At 44.5% G+C, this 18,944-nt stretch overlaps 2 protein-coding genes across 5 annotated transcripts in view; both read left to right on the forward strand.

The window, feature by feature from the left end:
* The window catches only part of ACVRL1 (activin A receptor like type 1), an 82,030-nt gene extending 79,067 nt beyond the window's left edge, over positions 1-2,963 (forward strand). For all 4 annotated transcript variants that reach the window (XM_042454441.1, XM_042454442.1, XM_042454443.1 and 1 more), the window contains one exon: positions 364-2,963. In XM_042454441.1, coding sequence (XP_042310375.1) covers positions 364-498 — 135 coding nt within the window. In that variant the 3' untranslated portion in view covers positions 499-2,963. The remainder of the gene's footprint in view (positions 1-363) is intronic.
* A 13,164-nt stretch (positions 2,964-16,127) lies between these two features.
* Positions 16,128-18,944, forward strand: part of ACVR1B (activin A receptor type 1B) — a 50,577-nt gene continuing 47,760 nt past the window's right edge. The window contains exon 1 of the mRNA XM_042451797.1: positions 16,128-16,341. Within this exon, the coding sequence (XP_042307731.1) occupies positions 16,209-16,341 (133 nt within the window). The 5' untranslated portion in view covers positions 16,128-16,208. The remainder of the gene's footprint in view (positions 16,342-18,944) is intronic.

An 18,944-nucleotide genomic window follows, 5' to 3' on the forward strand; every position in this document is an offset into this window, starting at 1 on the left:
TGCGTAACTTAGCTTCCTGGCTGCACACACGGCTATGTACATCATTTTCTTTTCCCCCGGAACTTCTTTTTTCATGTCCTTATGAAATGAAAGAGGAAAGTCCTTTCTTGAAGCCACAGAAAGCTGTAGATGCTGAGCAAGACTTTGGGTACAGCTAGACCAGCATGCTCTCTACAAGAGATGCAGGACAGAGGAGTGTTTGTCTCCTAGATGTTGTTGAATTATAACTCTCATCAATCCTAGCCAGCTTAACCAATGGTATGGGGTGGTGGGATTCTAGTTCCATAGAATGATATGGCTAGACTTTGTTTCTACATGACAGTAATATTTTCTTCTCTCACACTCTCCCTCTGCTTTTCCCAGACTTTGTCTGCCTTGGCTAAGATCATGAAAGAATGCTGGTTCCAGAGCCCGCCGGCCAGACTCACAGCTTTAAGGATTAAAAAGACACTGAAAAAGCTCAGCAGCTCCTTCGACAAACCCAAACAAAACGCCTAACCTGCGGGGACCAGCTCTGGGACCAAGAGACTGAGTTTCTGATTCACTAGCTCAGCAAGAAAGTTCAAGGTCACCCACCTCCCACTTCACTTTCCAGCCCCTGGCCTTTCTGACCTGGGTCAGTGGGGCTGACAGAGCACCAAGCAAGCAAGCCTGAAATCTGGCCAAGAGGATTTGGGCTTGAGCCCTCAGGACTGGGATTGATCCTTTGCAGGAAAATTTCACAGAACAGATGACATGCTTCAGGCCTCCTTAATTTGTTTTCTCTAGCAATGAAAGGGCGGGGGAGCACCAACCACCCTCCCCCTCTCTCTCCCCCAGAACATACATTAATATAAATACCCCCTGGATCTGTAACCTGACGCCAGTCGGTCTCGCCACCAACGCCTGAAAAATGGGAGGGATCATGCTTGGAAAGAGCACAGCTGCTCTGCCCAAAGGGGTGCTGCCTTGGAAACATCAATTAAGGGTCATTCATAAGCTCCTCTGTCTGTCTGTCTTTCTATTTCTTTCTTTCTTTCTTTTCTAAAAAAATATTGGGTCTGTAAGATCCACTTGTATGTGTTATATCCCTGTTTGCATGCCTGTATGTATACAAGCAAGGGGGAATGCAGATTAGGAGGCACCTACGTGCTAGAACATGATCAGACCATATGCACATGTGTGCACAGGTTGCGTGCCAGAGCAGTTTGAGACAGGAATGCATATATATCCCAGCGGTTTGCAGAGCTATGAAGGCACCGGGAGTGGTGGCATACAAAATATATAGGTAGTCATGTTGGCCACGCATAGGTCAGGATCTGTGGGTAGAATGCTGGAATCTGGTAGAACTAGGGTAGGGAGAGCCTTTCTTTGCCACTGCACCCCAGAATTGTCTGGAGAGAGCTGGGAAATCTCTTGGAGTTTGCTTTTTGGCAGCACAGATGGCTATATTGAAGAAGGAAGGAGAAGAAAGTTCTGTGGTGGCAATGCTATCTGCCATGGCTGAACCCAAGAGCAGTATGCATGGGGTTTCAAGGTGGCCTCTCCCGTGTATTCATGGATCAAATCCAGACCAACTTTGCTTTGGAAAGTTCCCTGCACCAGGTGCTTTCATAGAGTACGAGCTGAAGGCTAGTGGTGTAGGAACCTCACTGGTGTGTACTGGTGAATTTGAAGTGCAGGATGTAACCATCTCCACAGGTAAGCCTCAAAGGAAAACCTACAAAGGCAACTGTTTTGAGTTATAGTAACCAACCAGTTCTAACAGTTCTTCAACAAGAGGAAGTTTTTTGAAATGTTAATAGATCTTAATTGCCCATTCAAGGCCAAGCCACCTCAATATGTGTTGCATTACAAGAGGGATAACCCAAAATCACACATAAAAAGGAGGAAGAGAGGGAGTGAGAAAGAATGTGGCAGTTTTTGTGGCTATAAACCCCAGATGCAGTACAGAGAAGGATTTACATCCATGAAAGCTCATGCTAAAATAAAAACCAGTTAGTCAGAAAGATGCTGCTACATTCCTTTTCCCACTTTCTCCCAAAGGCCTTTAAATAATGAGTATCATGGTGGGAAGATGACCCTTCATGACCAAAATATGGGGCTTACAGTTTGAAAGAAGGGCTGGTTTGAACTTGGTACTTTAACTGTCTTGGGGGCCATGATGTGCATGGGTTGGAACACTGACATGACCCACACACCATGTATATGAATCCAAGCACAATAAGAGTCCTAGTCCAAAATGCTTCCAGCTCCAGGGATGGGCTGCACAAAGTTCGTCTTTCAAACACTTGGCCTAATGTGCACATCAATAGCTTGCAAAGGTGATATGACCTGTATGTAGAAGAGAGAAGACAGTGTGTTGTAGTGGTTTGAGTGTTGAACTAGGACTCTAGTGTCTGACTCCTCACTTAGCCATGGAAACCAACTGGGTGACTTTGGGCAAGCCCCACTGTCTCAGTCTCAGAGGAATGCAAGGGCAAACCCCCTCTGAACAAATCTTGCCATGCAAACCCTGGGATAAGGCCGCCTTAGGGTTGCCATACATCAGAAATTATCTGAAGGCACACAACAGTAACATGGAAGACAACCAGTCTGGAGAGACTGTGGGAGGGATGGAAGGGCTGCAATATTCTAACCATTCCCAAGAGTGGGTTTTAAGAGTATCCAAAGATAAAACCGAAGACATCAAGCATTCATGGGAAAGATATGGGAAGATATATGGCAGTTTATTCAGTTCACCTTCAAACTGTCTTTTTCATCTCCAGGAAATTAACCTTCTTGTCTTAAACTGTTCAGAAGTATTTATACTTGCACATAATGTACCCATGGCAAGGCAACTGAGTAAACCTGGGTGGAAAACTTGTAATCTCATTTCACCAAGAAGACTCCAAGGTTGCTTTTCAAATGTCATTATTTTGCACAGAAAGGGTTTTTATATTTATTAAATATGCACCAGGAAAAAAATAAACAAGTCACACCATTTTGCAAAAGCGTTTTATTTTGCATATGAAACATTGTGCTTATGCAAATATGTCAAGAGAGGGGACAGAATTACAGGGAAATACCTCTACTCAGGGTCTTTCACAGTTTAAATTACAGGGCTTTGTTTCAGGAGAAAACCATTAACAGGAGGCAATGAGATGTTCTCTAAGGGTGAAGGGCACCAGGGAAGAAAAAAGATTAAAGGGCAAGGGAGAAAAAAGAACTTAAGAAATTGGGGGGGGGGGGGGGGGGAGACAAAGCAGCAATTCCATTTACAGGATGCTTTATAATCCTTTAAGGCCAATGGAACCTTAACTATTTCCTTGTAGTTGTTTGTCTGCTCACCTCCAGCAGGTAAAAATTCCCCAAAGAAATGTTGCAGCAGCTGAGTCCCCTCTTTCTTTCAGTGACTAACAGGAATGTTTAGGCAGGTGAACTAGTAAAACAAATGGTGGGCTAATACACTTTGCCAACTATTTCCTGAGCGAGAGAGATCTGACCAGTGATAGCCTATACCTGAACTGGAATCTGATCACATAATTCCTATTGACCATAGGTTTAGATCTTTGGGATTTGCCACAACCTATTGTTGTACCTCTATTGATTGACTGATTTTTTTGAGTGACTGAATGTCACCTGAGAACCAGTGTGGTGTAGTGGTTTGAGTGTTGGACTAGGACAGCCAGAGACCAAGAATCTAATCCCTATTCAGCCATGGAAACCCACTGGGAGACCTTGGGCATGTTATACTCTTTCAGCCTTAGAGGAAGGCAAAGGTAATCCCCCTCTGAACTCATTGCCCAGAAAAACCCAGAGAACTTGAAGGCACACACCAGCAACAACAACATCTCATCTGTCTCCCAATCCTTCATACACCTCCAGGAAATGGAAGGTAAGTCCAGAAAATTCTGTTCCAATAAACATATTTTTGATGTAGTTATTATGTATTCATGGGTGGCCACATTGGCCATACAACAAGATAAAAGCCACAAAAGAGACTTCTTGAGAAATGCAGTGTTGTCTGCCCAAGAAAAGGGCCTGTGACTTCACAAAAGGCAAGCGACATCCCAAGAGGAGTTACTGAACCCCAAGAGGAGTTACTTTACTGCTGCTAATACAGTTTAAATTTTAATGCCTTTCATCTTGGTTGGTTTCCATATGGTCAAGAAAAGGAATGGCCTTTGCCTGCACTGCAATCCCTCTTTACCACCTGAACTACAACAGAAACAACTTCTGATATGTAACAACAATGTATGTGGAAGGGATCTAGGGGTCCTAGTAGACCACAAGATGAACATAGAATCACAGAGTTGGAAGAGACCTCAAGGACCATCCAGACCAATTCCATTCTGTCATGCAGGATCACACAATCAAAACATCCCTGACAGATGGCTATCCAGCCTCTGTTTAAAGGCTTCCAAAGAAAGAGCCTACCACATGCAGATGGAGTGTGTTCCACTGTCAAACAGCTCTTACTGTCAGGAAGTTCCTCCTAATGTTGAACTGGTATCTCTGTTCCTGAATCTTGTATCCATTGTTCCATGTTCTACTCTCTGGAACAGCAGAAAACAAGCTTGCTCCATCCTCAATGTGACACCCCTTCAAATACTTAAACAGGGCTACCATATCACCTCTTAGCCATCTCTTTTCCAGGCTAAGCATACCCAGCTCTCTAAGCCTTTCCTCATAAGGCATGGTTTCCAGGCCCTTCACCGTTTTGGTTGCCCTCCTTTGGACACACTCCAATTTGTCAACATACTTTTTGAATCGTGGTGCCCAGAACTGGGCACAGTATTCCAGGTGAAGCCTGACCAAAGCAGAATAGAGTGGCACTATTACTTCCCTTGATCTAAACACTATACAGTACTTCAACTGATGCAGACTAAAATAGTATTGGCGTTTTTAGCTGCTGCATCAGACTGTTGACTCATATTCAACTTGTGGTCTTTTCGGACTTCTAGATCCCTTTCACATGGCAAGTTGTCCCCCATTCTATATCTATGCATTTCATTAAGAGTATGATGCGGCAGCTAAAACAGCAAGTGCGATTCTAGACTGCATCAATAGTAGTGTCTGGATCAAGGCAGGGAAGTAATAGTGCCAATTTAGTCTGCTTTGGTCAGGCCTCACCTGGAATACTGTGACCACTTTTAAACAGAGGCTGGATGACCATCTGTCGGGATTGATTTGATTGTGAGTTCCTGCATGGCAGAATGGGTTTGGACTGGATGGTCCTTGAGATCTTTTCCAACTCTTATGATTCTGTGATACAAAATGGAGGCCTGTGATTCCAACAGCCTTTCTGTTTTTTGTCCTGTATGGTTTTTTAAAACATCCTTTGATGAAGAAACATGGGGAGCTTCAAAAACTTCCATTATATGTTTTATGCACTTAGGTTGGCCAATAAAGGCATCACTATTGTGGATTTTGTTTTATCTTCATGTGTTATATATACACCTAAAAAGGTATAGTGTAAACATGATAGGCATGTTTTTGCAAATATGTGTATCCTACAGATCTGTTTGCAGATATGCATAAATATGTGTATCTTTCAAATCTATTACTCAAGGAACCAACATTGGCTATAATTCCTCAACTATCCACTTACAACAAATCCAGATTTTTTCCTGTCTCATACATGAAAGTGCAAATTGGAGCATATGTGGCATAAGATTGGGATCCTAACTCTTTTGAACAGTGACTCATATTTGTTCTGTCAATTCTCTCTGTAAGGAAAAGAAATCCCAAACAGGGGATCTGGGAAGGAAAGCTTGTTATTGCTGTCACAAGAGCAATGACTTGTTAGTGAGAGATCATACAATTAGCATACAGAATGTCTCAGGTTAAATTTCTGGGATCTGTATGTAAAGCTGGGAAAGTCTCCAGTCTAAATCACTGAAAACCTCTTTTCAGTTAGTATAGAGATAAAATACAATTAGAGACCAGTGGTTTGAACCGAGGCTCTTCTTTCAGACAGGTCTAAACAGAACTTGGAAAAGTTAGCTTTTAGACTACTGTACAACTAGAATCCCCCAGCTAGCATGGCTGCTGACAGAACTACTTTTTCCATCAGCAAAACAAGGAGAAGAAGAAGGTATTCCAGTGGTACAGAAGGCTGCACTCGGAAAGGAAAGAAATGCTCATCACACTAACAGACATTTGGTAGTGAAGCATCAGATTTATGTTTGTGCTCTGAAGAGTGCAACAGCTCCATGGTTTTACAGCCAGCAGTTTGCAATCTGCAAGCTATTGGCTATCAAGAGATGTGTGTCCAAAATATTACAACTAACTCTGTATTTTATTTTTATTAGATAGGAAGCTGAGTTCCATGTGGCTCTCTCTGGATGTTTTATTAAGTTGTGGGTTGATAAATATGTGTGTATTAAGGACCCAATCAATTTTCCAGCTCCTAGAGTAGACATGGGACTGAACTGTAAGAGAGCATGTTGAAAAGACAGAGAAACTTGTGGGTATATATCAGTGCATTTGCCCCTCCAGACCTTCTCCCTACACCTTTTGCTAGCAATGCTGTGTCCTCCCCCAGTATCCAACATTGGCACAGAAGCTCTGCGGTATCTTTATTTTAATCAGAAGTTTGCAGATGCAAACCAATAACACATGTGCCTAATAATTTTGTGTATTCAAAACAGCTCTGATTGGGAGAAAGTAAATATAAATCATTCCATGTACTGGAAGAGAGCCCTTCTGTGCAGACTGTAAATTCAGGGACAAGTCTCAGACAAAGCTAAATATGGAACTGATAGAAACCCTCTTGTCTCCATAGCCACTGGTGCTCATACAAGCAGAAGCATGCCAAGCTACAGGAAAAGAAATTTAGGTTAAAAAGGAGGACAGCTCTGATTTAGCACAGCAATTGTGCTCCTGTGATGGGTACTGAAGTGCAAATTTCACAGCTCTCTTTACAGCATGTATAAATTTTTCTACATAATGTGTTTACCAACATCTGCAATATAGTTGCATGCCCACTTTAGTGTTTGGTTCTCCAAGCCTACAAAGACACATATCCTGTGCAGAAGTCATAATAAGCCAGCATCCTCAGGAACTCTGGCTTGCTGTGGATGAGCATGTAGGGCAGCTAGCTCTCATTTATAGCAATGGTTGCTTAATAAACACATGGATTTATACTTTGTGGTTTCTTTAGGCATGGTGGGCAATATATGGTGTGTATATGGCTTTCGCCCACATTTACAGGTCATGCACTATCCCCAGACCAACCCTGTCACCAGCCCAAAAAACAATTGCCTTAAAATAAGGAGACAAATGGTCTTGGAAGCCACCCACCCACCCTAAAGCCCCAGTTCTCTAAAGCAAACTAGATGTTTTTTTGGAGGGGGAGGCTTAGGCATATTTTTTTCAACGCCAGAAATGAACTTCCCTGTCATTTCCAGTCTTACCAAAATAAAAAAGCCAATAAAAAGCCAACTTTCAGGAGAAGTAGAACCATGCATGTGTTTACAAAAACAACTGTACCCCCTGGACCAGCCATAATTGTCTACACCTGGTTTAGTGTGATATCCTAACCCAGTAGGAAGTGATACTCTGGCTTGTTTTTCTCTCAAAAGCCAGAGGAAAAAACCAGTTTGGGACCAGTTTTATGACTGAAAGGAGGGTGGGGCTCCTGCCAAACTCAGATGTCACACTAAAACACATATTTGATTCATGGTTCATTTAGTCCCATTGCAATGCAACTGGAAAAAATCAAGCAGCACATACCAGTACACATTTCATAAACTAGTCAATTGAGTCACTGGGGTACACAGTGAGACAAATATGCGATACCTCAAGACATCATGTATCCATAGCTAAGATGTGTAAATCAGCCCTAGTACATATGTCTCACTATGATGTTAATAATTTACCAGATACATGAATTGTTGTCACATATGTTCAGGTATCTAGTAAAAATCTAAGGAATCAAGTCAGTTCAGTTCCTAGTTTTTCTGACATTTTGTCATAAAACAAGTAGCCTTAGGAGGATCAGTGACTCGGCTGGTGGATTTGAACTACTTTCACACAATCATACATGGTTAAGAATAAGAAATTGTGAAAATGTTGGTCCAAAACAGCTCCTAAAGGTTATTCACACCAAGTTTAGCAGAATAAATGATGCAGAGACAATAAATGCCACAAATTTGCAAAATGAACTCAGGCTGCAGACTCTAGCTTTGATGCAGAGTTCACCTTTTTCTTTTTTGAAAGGCACTTTGTACATAGCTTTTTAATTAGCAAGTTAGGCCTCGGAAATTACTATAAAGTTCACTGTATAAACAGAACATACCATTGACTCATAATGCACTGCATCACCCAAGCCCTTATCAGTCAATTCACTTCAGCTAGAATGTAGGAGTTTCCTGTTGATAACAGCAGCAAATAGGACCAAAAAAAAAAAAAAAAAAAAGGGGGGGGGGGGAAGCCAGGCAGAAACTAAAGAATATTAGCCAAAAATATTGATGAAATGATCCTCTCGTCTGAATCTCTGATAAAAATCCAGATGGTGCAATGACATTTCCTGAAATATGTGATTCCCTGCTTCCCATTGCTGATTCCAGTAATGTTGCAAAACATTATAAAGTACCCAAAATGGAAGTAACCTATTGGATAAAATCAAATTGCTCACAATCCTAAGCCTGGCAGGGAAATTAAGTGTCTTTACTTACTGAACCTCTGTCCCATCCCTCTTCTTATATATAGGCCCTCTAGGTTACAAAACTTAAAGGTAAAGGATATATGTGTTTTGAATGTAGATAGTTTTTTTGAAATATTTGTGCCACAGGACATACATGGTGCTATACTTATGGATGAGATGCTGTATAGATACACAAGTATGAGTTTCCTTCTCTCATCTTCTTAAGTTTAAATCTAGCACCTTCAGTTGAAAGGGAGCTAAAATGAGTTGATTTTCTTTCTATTGGCTTTCTTTACTGACCAGCTTTCACCTCCATACATAGTGATGAGAAATACAATGGTCTGAGCAATTGTGGTGTTCAGCTTGTTATCTCTGCATGTTTAGATCTTGTCTATTTCATTCATATCTGCCAATCCTGGTTTTCTGATTTCTTCACTGCAGTCCCCCTTCTAATCAGTGATTGATCCAAGGCATGGTAAATCTTTAAATATTTCAATTTACTTGTTGTCTACCTTGAATTCCTGTAACTCCTCTGTGGTGATTATTTTTGGTTTTTTAATGTTCAAAAACAAGCCTGCCTTAGCACTTTCCTCTCTGACTTTCTTTAGTAATTATTTACGTATTTGATGTTTTCTGTTAGTAGTATGGTGTCATCTGCATATCTTAGTTTATTGATATTCCTTCCTCCAATCTGCATTCCTCCTTCCTCTGTGTCCAAACCTGCTCTGCGTATGATATTTTCTGCATATAGTTTGAGTAGATAGAGTGATAGAATACAACCTTGTCTGACCTCCTTTCTGATTGGGAACCATTCTGTTTTTTCGTATTCAGTTCTGGTGGTAGCCTCCTGAATACAGTTTTTGCATCAGGACAACCAAGTACAATGGGCACCCATTTCTTTACGATCACTCCATAGTTTTTCATGATCTATGTCAGTGGTTCCCAACCTGTGAGTCGGGACTCCTTTGTGGGTCGAATGGGGGGTTGCCTAAGACCATTGGAAAATACCTATTTAATTACAGTTATGAAGTAGCAATGAAAATAATTTCATGGGTTTGGGTCACCACAACATGAGGAACTGTATTAAAAAGATGCGGCATTAGGAAGGTTGGGAACCACTGATCTATGCCATTAAAAGCTTTGCTGTAGTCTATGAAGCACATGCTGATTTTCTTCTGTAATTCCCTAATGCATGTCATTATCCATTGTATGTTCGTAATGTGATTCCTAGTGCCTTTTCCTTTCCTGAATCCAGCTTGCACCTCTGCACTTTCTCACTCCACATATGGTAGGAGTCTCTGCTGGATAATTTTAAGCATTACTTTTCTTGCATGGGAGATTAATGCAATGGTCTGGTAGTTGCTGCAATCTTTTGTGTCCTTTTTTAGATGTGGGAATATATAGTTATTGTTTCCAATCTGTGGACACTGTTTTGTTTCCATATTTGTTGGAAGATTTTAGTTAGAACTAAAGTCGATTCTACCTTTGTACACTGCAGCAATTTTATTAGTATGTCATCTGTTCCTGGTAATTTATTCTTCCCACTTGCTTGAAATGCTGCTTTTACTTCATTTTCCAGAACTTGGGGTTCATCTGCATATTGTTCTTCTTCCATGTATTCTTCTCATGTCATGTATTATGTTCCCTTTCTGATTAAATTCCTCTTCTGTTCAAATCCAATGGATTACTCCAAGGTAACCCATTGAATTTAACAGCCCAGTAATAATAATTAATAATAATTTGTTTTATTTATATACCGCTATTCCAAAGATCATAGCGGTGAACAGCAAGTACCGTATTTTCCGGTGTATAAGGCGACGGGGCGTATAAGACGACCCCCCCAACTATTTAAATAAAAATATACAGTTTACCATATACTCGCCGTACAAGACCACCCGATGCCTTGGAAGGCCAGCGCTGGGCGCGCGCCCGCCACCCCATAGTACCAGCCTCCGACACCTCAGAAGGCCGGTGCTGGGCGCGCTCACGCCGCCCCTTCGAGCCGGCCTCCGAAGCCTCCGAAGGCCAGTGCTGGGCGCGCGCGCGCCTCCGCATGGGGCCAGCCTCCGAAGCTTTGGAAGGCCAGTGCTGGGCGCGCGTTCGCCTCCGCATGGGGCTGGCCTCCGGCCTCCAAGGCCTCAAAAGGCCGGTGCTGGGCGGGCTCGCGCCGGCCCATGGGGCCAGCCTCCGAGGCTTCGGAAGGCCGGCGCTGGGTGCACGCTCGCCTCCCCATGGGGCAGGCCTCCGGCCTCTGAGGCCTCGGAAGGCCGGTGCTGGGTGGGCTTGCGGCGGCCCATGGAGCCGGCCTCTGAGGCTTCGGAAGGCCGGCGCTGGGCGCACGCTCGCCTCCCCATGGGGCAGGCCTCCGGCCTCCAAGGCCTCGAAAAGCCGGTGCTGGGTGGGCTTGCGGCGGCCCATGGAGCTGTCCTCTTGCCTCCTCTGAGGCTTTGGAGAGCCGGCGTTGAGCGCGCACGCGCCGGCCCATAAACTTTCCCTCCGGCCTCCTTATACGGGGCGTATAAGACGACCCCCAACTTTTCAGAAGACGTAAAGGGGTTCAAAAGTCGTCTTATAGGCCGGAAAATACGGTAAGCTAATTAGCAAGTAAGCTGGTAGAGTAAAGTAAAGACTAGAACCTGGTTTTCAACATCCTGATGCAGCTCTAATTAATACACTGTGTTGGTCATTTTGGCAGAAGGGTACACCTTGTTGTTGTTGTGAACCTTGTGTCATTTTCTGAGTTCCTGCAACCTGAAGGCAGACATATCATGGGGTTTTCTAAGGTTGAAAGTGTGTGACTTGCCCAAGATCACCCAGTGGGTTTACATGGCCAAGTGGGGATTCATACCCTCATTTTCAGATTCGTAGTCCAATACTCAAACCACTACACCATGCTGGCCCTTAGGGTATACCTACTAGTAGTAGCAGGGTAGGCCTACTGCTTCTACAAAATGGCTTATTAATTAATCTTCAGTTCTATATCTCCTTACCTGAGAGTAAAGCGCCACTGGTTGCAGTGGGACGGATTTCTGAATAGGATATAGGGAACTGTATTCTCAGTCACCTGCAATACTATTATAACTTTATTGAGCAAACTCACACTTTCAATTTATTTCATCCTTCCTCTGTGAGACAATGGCTTTTTCTTAAAATGACAGGCAGGACTGACTTGACCACTGAGTGTTTAGAGACCCAAACACTCCACCTTTTCCATGCTTTGTTTCTTCCTGTCTCCCACTCCACCCATAGCTGGGGAACTGTCTACCGTTTTCACCAAGCAGGAGGTGTAAGATTTCCAGTACTGCCACAGCCACTCCAAAACAAACAACAACAAAAAGTACAACCCCCTCCATGATCCTATGACATTTAGTTTAGAAGCTGCTAAAGACAGAGGGTTGTCTGCACTGGTGACCACATGAAATGCCTCAGGTACAGGGATGGAAGATATAGGCCCTAGAAAACTTGAGATTTCATAGGTGCACAGTTGTTGCGGCCAGTTCACTTGGTCGCCAGCCTTCTGTCAATGAGCCCTTCCATAGGAAGCTAGGCTGGTTCTCAGATGGAAGGCATGCACTCTGCCACCAAGAATGTACCTGAAGCCCTGCCAGCCTGGCAGAACCTGCCAGAACTTGCACTCCATTGGCATAGCTTTTGAAAACCCCAGGGCCACTTCTGTACCATGTTCTGGCAGCAGAGGTGGACTGTGTGGTGGATACAGAAACAACACTTTAATAGTAACCCGAAGAAGGAATAATTGGCTTTGTCTTCCATTTCAGCTTGGAAAAATGGGCTATGGCAAAACTCTGGCCTTCTTTGACCAGTGCCACAATTCTGTAGGGAGACCCACTGCATATTTCATCAACCATGATCCAGTTTACATCCTCATCAACACTATCCCTGACTTATGCAAAAGTCTTGTGGACGTGGGCTGATGCCTTTGCAACCACAATGTAAGGAGGGAGAACAAATCTGTTTGGATAAATTTATCAAAACCATTGGCTTCCCGCATTTTTGCCCCATTTTGTTCGTTTGTTGTTATGTGTCTCCAAGTTGTTTCTGACTCATAGCGACCCTAACATGGTATTTTCTTGGCAAGATTTGCTCAGAAGAGGTTTGCCATTGCCTTCCCCTGAGGCTGAGAGCATGTGACTCGCCCAAGGTCACACAGTGGGTTTCATGGCCAAGCCGGATATCAAACCCTGATCTCCAGAGTTGCAATCCAACATTACTTCCAGCCATCCTTTATCTGTAGTCGGTACATCTCTTGGCAAGGACTCTGCAGCTGGACATGCTCTCCTTGCCTTTAGCTTTCAGAGGCCTGGCGTAACTCTGTCCAAGCGCACGCACGCATGCAGACTAGAAATTCCACAAGTGAATCATGAGCTGAGCCTCCAGAAAGAATTTAAGATGGGGGATTTTCTTGAAGTCTGGAATGCAACTGCTCCAACAGCACACATACTTCCCAAGGGACCAGTACCACAGCACATGTGTACCATGGTAGAAAGGAGAAACAGAGCTCAGTCGCTTTCTTTATTACAATGAGACACATTTTAACTACAGTCCCACCTGGATCTCAGATATACCTCTAGGGAGCCACCAGCATCAGGAGCTAAAAGACAGCTCTCAGAGACATGCCTACACTGCTCTGATGCCCTGCATTTAGAAAGATCCTGCGCCTGGTTTAAAACGCTGGGATCTGAAAATAGCTGTTCAGACTTAGGGGTATCCAGTGTCATTGTGTCTGGATTTCATACAAGGCCAGCAGTGCAGGAAGCATTTTAAAAAACAACTTTTTAATCCATGCATATGAGAGGAGGGGGAGGCCTTCAACCTCCTGTGATTTTACTGGAAATGTAAGCTTGCCCAAGCTAATAGGAAAGAAATATATTTACACTAAGACTAAGCTATCCCCAGCACAGGCAGTGCAATTAAAGTGTACACTGGGTCCCGCCACCACTGCCACCAAGCTCTGAAAGCAGCAAACTGTCTTCTAAACTGCATCTGCACTGCAGACATAATCCAGTTTGACACCACTTTAACCATCATGGCTCAATGCTATGAAATTCTGGGAGTTTTAGGTGCATGAGACATTTGACCTTCTTTGTCAGAGAGCTCCAGTGCCACAACAAACTAGAATTCCCAGAATTCAATAGCATTGAGCCATGGCAGTTGAGGTGGTGTCAAACTGGATTATTTCTGCAATGCAGATGCAGCCCTAGTGTAAAAAAAAGTGCCCACATCACATCCCAGTATCCACCTTAAACATGATGAAAGCCTTGCATCTATAAGTAGAGCCCTTTATTGTCCTCCATACCCAGCTCAATGTGCAAGCACATGTTGAAAAGAGTATCATCCAGACAGCAGAATTAGTTCCACTATAAAAATGGGAAAAGCATAATAAATATGATTATCTGAATGCTAAACAGAACAGCTGGCTTCACAGATACATATACCATCACTGGATTTTCCTACACCAGAGACCATCCTGATTTTCTTTATACATCCATGATCTCCAGCTGTGGAGTGCTAACGTCAGTTTACGACTGGCATTCGGAGCTTGGGAAAGTTAATGTTTTGCCTACAACTCCTAGAATCCCCTAGATAGCATAGACACTATGTTATTTAGGGGATTCTGGGACTCATTGTCCAACTTCTACTTGTGTTGGGCAACATCAGTTAGAAGCACTGGCAACTTTCATGTCACCTTGAGTACAACACTTTTTAATCAAGTCACTTTACACATACAGTTGCCTGTTAAAATTAATCCCGTATGGAGAAAGCTGCTGGAGCCAAACCCTTTAGATAACAAAGGAATGCGTGAACTGACTTCATTAAAAAGCATTGTGAAACAGTATGAAAATTCCACTTACGGGACTGTACTTGTGATTGTTAATTTACACAATGGAAGTAACCCATTCAGTCCCTTGACACGCATGATTATGACCTGAACCAGATAACTGAGGTCTAAATCTGAACCAATCCTGCTAAGAAAACCCAAATGAAAGGTTTGCCTTTGGGTGCCATACGTCCAAAATGTTGTGTGAAGGCACACAACAACAACATTCTGTATTGCAGAAATAACACACTTTGGCAGTGCGTTAACCGTCATGGCTCAGTGCTACAGAATCCTGGGATTTGTAGGGCTCTGTGAGGAAATATCTTAAATATCTCTTAAGTCATTTACAACTTATGATGACCCTAAGGCGAACTTGGCAAGTTCCTTCAGAGAGAGGGTTTCCATTGCTCAAGCTTACCCAGTGGGTTTAATTACACCGCTACACCACACTAATGTATTCCATAAAACTATAAATCCCAGAACTCCATAGCACTGGGCTACAGCAGCTAAAGTGGTATCGAACTGCGTTATTTCTACAGTGTAGATGCTCCTGGTTTATTATTTAAATCATCTCCACGCCTTGCATCTGCAACAGCGATTTTCCGCTGCCCTTTGCACACAGGCTGAGCAGAGACTTCCTCCTTTTTCCTGGACCTGCCCTGCATTTCAGCGTCGTGTCCAGGAGGGTGAATTCCAAAATGCCCTCCATTTTGAGCAGGACCAAAAAGCACGAATATGCCTGTATCTCTTCAAAGCGCTTTAAGAGACGGAGGGAGTGAGGTGAACCTCGCTGGGAGAAGACAGAGGGCCCCCAGAATGTTTTTAAAATTAAAATTTCTTTTAAAAAACCTTACATTTTAACTAATCTTCACTAAGTGTATGTAAATACATTTAGGTTATGCATATGACATTGTAACCTGAAGATATAGTTTTTACTTTTGCTGGCTGTTTACATCACAACTATCAGAGTTGCATTTAGTGGTAGAGGGGAATTACGATTTAAGAGTAACATTAGCGCAAAAAAGGGAGCATGGCGAAGGATTCTGTATGGTGCGAAACGGGAGGAGGAGGTCAATGAGGGGGTGACACCGTGAGCGACCGCACCGGGTGACGTCAACCCCAGAGAGGCCTTATGGAGCCCACCTGGCTGCCTCTAGTCACCCATAGCAAGTACTCTTGTCCCTCTATATTCGCTGGGGCTGAGGGCACAAGACCCCTGTGAATATGGAAAACCCCCAAATAACAAAAAAACCCACCCCTCTAGGAATCTCTAGGTCCTCCAGGGCAACTCTATGGTAAACACCTGACAGACACTGACCATAGGAGGAGCTACAAAGGCCTAGTGGAGTGTTCTCTCTAGGCCCTTCAGTGCGACTTTTGGTTAAGGTTGACCATAGAGTTGCACTGGAGGAGGAGAAGGAGGACCTAGAAACCCCTCAACAGCTTTACAGGCACGTTGTCTCCCTCCCGCTGTCACGCACGCGCACTGACGTCCACATGACACCCCCCCCCCTTTGCTTTGGTCAGCCAGCCCCGCACAGGGGTTTCATTTTTGGTCGGCAAAACACAACTCCTCCCCTTTAATCCTCCCCTCAGCGCCGCCTCCCCTTTAAAAACTGGGCTGGGTCTCCTTCTTCTTTTTCTCTAGCCCCGCCCCCTCCTCGCTCGCTCGCTCGCTGGCGCTTAGTGTCTGGTTGTCTCCCGCCGCCGCCGCTGCCAGCCCCGTCGTCTCTGTGTGTCTGTGAGCCGGGTCTTGTGGCCATGGCGGGGGGTCGGTCTGGCGCGGCTCCCCGCCCTTCTGGCCCTTCCTTCTTCCCTGTGCCGTGTCCCCTTGGGCTGGCGGCGCTGACGCTGCTGTCGCTGGCGGTGCTGGGGAGCCACCGAGGGGCCCAAGGTGAGTCAGGAGGGAGCGGGACCCCCTTCGCCGCCAACATGGCGCCGGGTGGGGAGGCTCCTGGGGACGGCGACCGGGGAAGGTATGGCGGCGGCGGCGGCTGTCGGGTGCGTGTGTGTGGAAGGAAGGAAGAGGCCGCTGCGGAACCAGGGAGAGGGAGGCATGGTGTCCGTATCCTCGCGGGTCGTTTGGGGCTCTAGGAGAGGTCGTTCCTGGCGTTGCGCCTCCATCTGCGGCTGGCACCTAGTTCGGAGAAAGGGCCATTCATTCGTCTTGTGGCTTCGTGCGGGCCTTTTGTGCGGCCTCCCCTCTTCCCTCTGAGGCTGCCGACAAGAGGAGGAGGAGGGGGGGTGGCCCACAATAACAGCAGCCGCGACGACGACGGAGGCGGCGGCGGCGCCCGGGAGCACCTGGGAGGCTCACCGTCGAGGCCCAAGGCACACGCTCTGAGGGCGCCTGAACTGCCCTGGCTGGATGCTAGGGGATTCTGGGAAGTGTAGTTCTCTGAGGCATGGAGCCTTCTCTGCCAGAAAGAGCTCTGCTGCCACAATGAACTACAATCCCCGGGATCCTCCCTAGCGCCGAGCCAGGGCAGTCGAAGCGGCCTCCAAGTGGGTTATTTCTGCAGTGTGCTTTGGACCATTGGATCCTATCCTTGAGGTCCCTTTCCCTTGTAGCGTGCTGCTGAGGACCAGACTCTGCCAGCCGTGTCTTAATGGATGGAGCGAGGGGCCTTCTCGTCTGTACCCTTTGTCCCCCGGTAGAGAGAGTTTCTCTAAGCTTTTCCAATGGGACCCTCAGTGCCCCGCGAGGCTTCACCCCAGAGAGCCCCAAGGAGGCCTTGGTCTGTTTCTCTCTCTACAAACGAAGCACTGTCAACGATGACTCCAGTCAACACAGGCCTCTTGCCAGAAGGAGCCAGTCAGACACCAGTTCCTTCTTTGCAGGCCTATTGGTTAATATGGCAGAAAGAAGGGGCAGGGCAGGGCCCTGGAGAACATCTTCGGCATTGACAGGGCTGTTGGGTCACGTGCAATAGACTCTTAGGCAGTAACCACACTGGAGGAATAACCCAGTTTGGCACCGCTTTAACTCTTTGCCTCTTTGCTATGGAATTCTGGGAGTTGGAGTTTGTTGTGGGGCCCACCACAAACTCCAACGCCCAGAATTCCATAGCCTTCAGCCAAGGCAAAGAGATGCAGATGCAGATGGAGGAATGAATTGTTAAGGTTGCTGAGGTCCAAAACACACTGGTGAAATAATCCAGTTTGAGACCACTTTAACTTCCCTGGCTGAGTGCTAGGGAATCCTGGGAATTGTAGCTTATTGTGGCACCAGAGCTCTCCCTGACAGAGAAGGTTAAATGTCTCACAGAACTACAGTTCCCAGAATTCCCTAGCACTGAGCTGGGCCAGCTAAAGCAGCCTCAATCTGGATTGTTTAATTTATTGGGCCTAAATTAGCCCAAATGGGTGCTAGAGTCAATTGAATTTTTGTTGTTGTTTATTGGAGCAATAAGAAATCTTAACGGTGTAGCAATCTGAGACTACGGTTATTAGTAATCTTACTAGCATTATTTAGTTGGCTCTGGAATAAAAAAATAATCTAGCTTTTCTTTTAATTACAATCTGGATTCAGACTGGGGAGAGCCTTATTACGTTATTAGTTATATTGTTCTCTTCTGTTTTCTTATCTTTGGTTGTTTATTGCTTTTATTATATTATATTATAATTAATCTAAAAACATTGAAACTGTGTTAAAATGGGTTTTTGGGGCTTTGTTCCCTGGGTAAAAATGTTGGGCTTATTTTGCAATATACTGTATGCAGTTCTGTTTTGGTGCCTTCTACAGATCTAGTCACTGTTACTTTGAAAACATAAAATGTATTATATCTAGCTTGGTTCGTTTAAAAAAGTATTATTATATTAAATTTGAATTAAAGTTTATTTAGGAAACAATTGCACATTTACAGAGTTCTGTTTTAAATGTTCTTAGATTTAAAAAGAGTGGCAAGATCTTAGTACTACTTGGTTTTGCCACGTTGAGAAGCAGACAAATGGCTATAGTTGAATATAAACAAAACCCAACATGATAGTAAAGCAGAATGGTATGTACTGTGTCCTCAAGCAGACATGGAAAGCACTCAGGTTTCAGGGAAAGTGCTGGCAAAAATTGGGAAAGAAAAGGTTTGCCTGCAGGAAGGCAAGCTTTTCGACCTCTTCCTGTGTCAGCTTATTTCTTGATTAAATGTGAGAATTTCCAAACTTATTCCACTTCCTTCAGATGTTTTGAGAAAACAAAGGAATATTAAACAGATGGAAAGCAGAAGAGTTGGAGAAACATGTTCAAAGGTCTTGCCATCATTTTATAGTAGGGATATTCGTGACACAATCCCAGGCTGTGTTATTGGACCCATGTTCTAGATGTTGTACGTTCTGAAATGTTTGGAATTCTCCTTCTGACATTAAGGCCTATGAATCCTTGGGGGGAAATGGGTTGAGAAAAAGCCATGAAGCAATATTTGAACCAATTTGCAAAAATATTCCCACTTCTATCTGTAGTATTATGCTGGGGGAGGAGCAAGAAGACACAAGTCAGAGACA

Source organism: Sceloporus undulatus, chromosome 2 (genome assembly GCF_019175285.1).
Source record: "Sceloporus undulatus isolate JIND9_A2432 ecotype Alabama chromosome 2, SceUnd_v1.1, whole genome shotgun sequence".
NCBI classification, from domain to species: domain Eukaryota; kingdom Metazoa; phylum Chordata; class Lepidosauria; order Squamata; family Phrynosomatidae; genus Sceloporus; species Sceloporus undulatus.